Source organism: Orycteropus afer, unplaced genomic scaffold (assembly GCF_000298275.1).
Source record: "Orycteropus afer afer isolate SDZICR_OR568_19922 unplaced genomic scaffold, OryAfe1.0 scaffold00148, whole genome shotgun sequence".
Classification (NCBI taxonomy): Eukaryota; Metazoa; Chordata; class Mammalia; order Tubulidentata; family Orycteropodidae; genus Orycteropus; species Orycteropus afer.
In genome coordinates this window covers 3,144,098-3,149,263 of record NW_006921735.1, presented here as the reverse complement: position 1 = coordinate 3,149,263, position 5,166 = coordinate 3,144,098, and the positions used below count along the sequence as shown (strand labels likewise).

The 5,166-nt window shown below is 35.7% G+C and overlaps 1 protein-coding gene across 1 annotated transcript in view; it reads right to left on the bottom strand.

Moving 5' to 3' along the window:
- LRP1B (LDL receptor related protein 1B) overlaps positions 1 to 5,166 on the bottom strand; it is a 1,967,638-nt gene that overhangs the window by 1,182,011 nt on the left and 780,461 nt on the right. The window contains exon 16 of the mRNA XM_007946050.1: positions 595 to 717. Coding sequence (XP_007944241.1) covers positions 595 to 717 — 123 coding nt within the window. The remainder of the gene's footprint in view (positions 1 to 594; positions 718 to 5,166) is intronic.

The window sequence follows — 5,166 nt, the reverse complement described above, 5'->3', positions numbered from 1 at the left end:
ATGACTAATTTCAAAAAGAGTCAAATTAGAATAATAAGATGGCGTAAGGTGAGGATGGTCAATGAAAATCATAAAGTGTCAATAATCCCAGTCAGTCAACCAGTCAATTCACTATTTTGAGGAAGTCCAGAATAGTCCAAAAGCCTCTTTCTGTGCCTTTCTTTACCCTTCACCACCAAACAATATAGATAATTGAGCCTTACAAGTAATTTAATTTATCTATGCTATGCATAAACATATCTATCATCTTTGCAACCAACACTTCCTCATTTTCGTTGCAATATTGATGGTGAGGTTAACTGAAAATGTAATGAAATAGTTGCTCCCTGTGGCATATATCTATCTATTTTTTTCTACTAAACTACATGCAGCAATGACACGATACTTTCCAAAACTTCATTATTAGCCTTATCAATCTGAATATTACAAGTTAGTTCATTTAATTACTTGCAATTTAGGTATAATCAAGACTAAGCAATTATCTGAATTCCTCTTTCCAAATTTGATTTTAATTTTACTTCATCTGGTTTTGTCTACTTTTAGTCTTTAGAGTGTGACATATAAAAAGTAAATGTAACAAAAAGAGAAACTTACAAGTGCAAGTTGTCCCATTTTCATCCAAAACTTGATTATCAGCACAGGCACATACTCGGCCTCCTGGAATGGCCAAGCAAAGATTACTACAGCCACCATTATTTACTCTGCACATATTGTCACCTGCAAGAAAAGGGAAGGAAATGGGTCATATAATTGAAATTCTATTCACAGTTAGCCAGTTTAGATCCACTTTCTTCCTTGAAACTATTCATGGCATAAATATGTATACATATAAAATCACCATGGGTCAGAATCACCTAGATGGTAACTAACAACAACAATAATATATGCATACATATATTATATGGCCAATGATACAGTTAGAGTTCCAAATAAATGATAAATGAAATTCAGAAATGTCTGAAAATATATGATGCATTGGTAGATAAAAAACAAAAACAAAACCACTCACTACTGTCCTGTTGATTCTGACTCATAGTGACTCTATAGGACAGAGTAGAACTGTCACATAGGGTTTCCAAGGCTTTAAATCTTCAAGGAAGCAGACATGGAGTGGCTGATGAGTTATAACCTTTTGGTTTGCAGCTGAGTGCTATGAGTTAAAATCAACTCAATGGCAATGAGTCTTTAGTAGAAAGGAGTAATCAATTTGTATATTGGCTGGAGAAGACAGAGATCTGTGTACAGATAGGTACCAGGAGAGAGAGAGGGTGGAGAGAAAAGAAGGGAGTCTATCCAACACTGTTTCTCAGTTTAAGTCTACTGTATACAAGTTTGAGTTCTCTGGAAAGTAGACCACTAGATCTTGGAATGTGACTTTAGATCACCAATGAACAGAAATAGAAAGAGCATTATGGACAGTAACAGATATTTCTCTCTTGTGCATGGAATATGTTGGCAAGTCAGTGCTAAAGATTCCATAAGGCATAGGATATCTGGGAAGGTTTGAAAATGAGCAGTAAAATCAGTAATAGCAATAATTTAAGAGGGAATGTATAGATAGACACTCAAGCTGAACAGGAGTGGGAAAGGGAATGGGACTATATATCCATGAATGTATTTCCATGAATATAGCAACATTCATGGATATATTTGCAGCACATATAAACTTATATGTAGAGATAGCCACTGTCAAACTTATATATATTTATGAAAACATCTTAGTCATAACCAAAAACCTTGAGGGAATGAGTTGCTGGGTATGGAGGCTCAGCTCCACAGTCTCAGGAACATTAAGGTCAATTAGATAAACAGTTCAAAAAGGCAATGTTCTACAGCCTACTTTGGTGAGTTGTGACTAGGGTCTTAAAAGCTTGTAAGCAGACATCTTAGGTGCAACTATTAGTCTTTCCCCATCCAGAACAAAGTGAAGAAAATCTAAGACCCAGGAAACAATCAATCCAAAAGACTAGTGGAGGATTGTGAAGCTGAGCCTTCACAACTCTGAGACCAGAAAAACTAGATGATACCCAAATACCATGGCTGACCACTCTGAAAGGGATCACAATAAGAGGTCCTGGACAGAGTGGTGGAAAATGTGGAATAAAATTCAAAATCTTTGAAATAATAATAATAATAATAATAAATATACCAAGATTACTAGTCTGATGAGGAGTGGGGGAAACCTTGAGACTATGGTCTTTAGACACCCTTCAAGCTAAGGCCTGAACTTAACCCTCGTGATCAACTGGGAGCCAAATGATGCAACACAACCCAACACACTACTGTCAAGTTGGAGACAGACCTATAAAGTGAACAGGAACATCAAGAAGGAATGCACTCATTATAACAATCAAGCATATGGAGTAAAGATGACAATATTTGCCTAAGGATAGAACTAGGAAGTTGGGAGGGGAGGGGAGAGATGAAGGGAAGGGGTGGGTGTAGGGAGGATGTGGGAAGAACACTGTTATAATGTGGGGATTGCACTGAATGTCACAAGAGGAAAAAATGGCAAACACAAAATTAAGGGGACACAACAACAACAACATCTCCTTGAAAGGCCAAGGTTTCCTTGAAAAGAGAAATTAATATTTCAGATGAAATTTTTTGAAGGTAGACGCCAACATCTTCTGGCACAACTGTCAAGATGTTACACAAACATTAAAGGAAGTTTTGGGGTTTATGGTAATTTAAAATCTGTTTCTGGTTCTGGTGAGAAAATAATAAAACAAAATGTGTGCTCTTCAGTTTGTGATTTTCAATAAGATTTTCCAATAGACCCACTACTTAAAAAATATGTGAGAGAGGAAGAAACAAAATTCCAAAGGCCATACAGCAAATACAGACCTAACTTTGATCCAGTATTATTCATTTTCCCATTCTGGTTGATTTTGATACGATTTTTGTGAGGGTTTATACTCAGTACAATAACCTGTCAACAAAATATACTTTTTGCAGAGGCTTTTCAGTATTTAAACTTCTACTGGGGTTAAACTGGAAATACCAGATTAATTCCTTTCAAAACTCTGGGAACTTTTAGAAAGAGATAAAAAGAAAAAAATAAAGAGCTGTCTTGTAGTATCAGGAGACTGTTCAGTATACAAGAATGAAAATCATGTCCTATTGGAGGTAATCATCAGAGGCAGTGATGAGGCATGCAAGGAACATTGATACAGCGGGTATGACCAGAAATTAAAATGAATAAATAATGTGAATAACCACACGTGAGACACCCTTCCAGATTCTCAGATAAAATCAAGTAAAACTTTGAGAAGGCTAGAGATCACGTTTTATGAAAATAAAAAACTAAAAACCTAACCCACAGCTATTAAGTTTATTGTGACTCATAGGGACCCCCCCCCCATTGGGTTTCCAAGGCAGTAAATCTTTACAGAAGTGGATTTATGATGCATCTTCCTTTCTTGGAGTGGCTGGTGGGTTTGAATCAACAAGCTTCTGGTCAGCAGTTAAATAAATGCCTTAAGCTCTGTACCACCAGAGCTCCTTATAAAGGTAAAGGTAAAAGTAAATAAAATTTAGGCAATCACTGTATTGATGGCATTTATTCCTACAAGTTAGAAAGACAAATAAAAAGATGTATATATTTAGGTATATATGTATAAACCTTTACATTGAACATAGCAACACTAGCAATCCAACTGGTACTGTAAACACCCGGGCCATTTTACATCACTATGTTGCATTTTATATCAATAATTTATCAGAAGATCTTGCCTAAATATTAAAAATAAAGGGCTTTTAGCTATTTATAGAAGTTCAATTAAATAATAAAATGATTAAAATCATATTGGCAGTTAAAGTGCAAGTGCCAAAAATGTGATTAAAGTGACAGATTAGGTTATTAAACTGTGGGCCTCAGGGGCAAGATGTACTACATGGAGGAAAAAATCTGAACTTGAAACTTTGTTGTATGCAATAAATATTTAACATATTTAAATTATTCCTATACATTATCATTGTGTGTCCACAGATCAAAAGAAATGGTCTAATTTTTTTTTTATTATTTCTTTCCATTATACTGAGAAGTAAATTAAACTTGCATTATTCTGAGAAGTCATTTTAATTATAAAAAAATACAAAATATACTTAAAAACAAAGGAAACTAATAATTCAAGATATAACACCGATTTTTGAAAAGGATAATTAAGCTTAGCTCAGGAGTTTTCCAAGAGGAGATGCAAAATTTTTAATCAGCTTCCAGAGATGTTTCTGTATTTCCCATGACCATGGAATAAAAATGGAAGAGTTAATTGAATGTTAGGACCGATCTGTTAGTTCTTTTAGCGGTCCATGGTATTTTCAGCATTGTTCGCCAGCACCACAACTCAAAAGCATCAACTCTTCTTTGGTCTTCCTTATTCATTTTCCAACTCTCACGTGCACATGAGGCCATTGAAAATATCATGGCTTGTGTCAGGCACACCTTAGTCCTCAAGGAGACATCTTTGCCCCTCAGCACTTGAAAGAGTTCCTTTGCCGCCAACCTTCTGAGTGCTACACGTTGTCTAATGTCCTGATTGCTGCTTCCAATGGCATCGATTGTAGAACCAAGCAATGTGAATTCTTTGGCAACTGCAATTTTTTCTCCATTTATCGTGATGCTGCTTATTGGTCCAGTTGTGAGGATTTTTGTTTTCTTTATATTGAGATGTAATCCATATTGCAGACTGTATTCTTCAATCTTCATAAGTAAGTGCTTCAAGTCATCCTCACTTTCAGCAAGCAAAGTTGTATCATCAGTATATCTCAGGTTGTTAATGAGTCTTCCTCCAATCCTAATGCCACATTTTTCTTCATATAGTCCAGATTCTCAGATTATTTGCTCAATACATAGATTGAATTAGTATGGGGAAAGGATACAACCCTAATGCACCCTCTTCTTGATTTTAAACCATGTAGTGTCCCCTTGTTCCTTTCGAACAACAGCCTCCGGGTCAGGTACAGGTTCCTCATAAGTACAATTAAGTGTTTGGGAATTCCCATTCTTCTCAATGTTATCCACAATTTGTCATCATCCACAAAATCAAATGCCTTTGCATAGTCAATAAAACACAAGTAAACATCTTTCTTGTATTCTTTGCCTTGAGCCAAGATCCATCTGACAACAGCTATGATATCCCTTGTTCCACTTCCTCTTCTGAATCC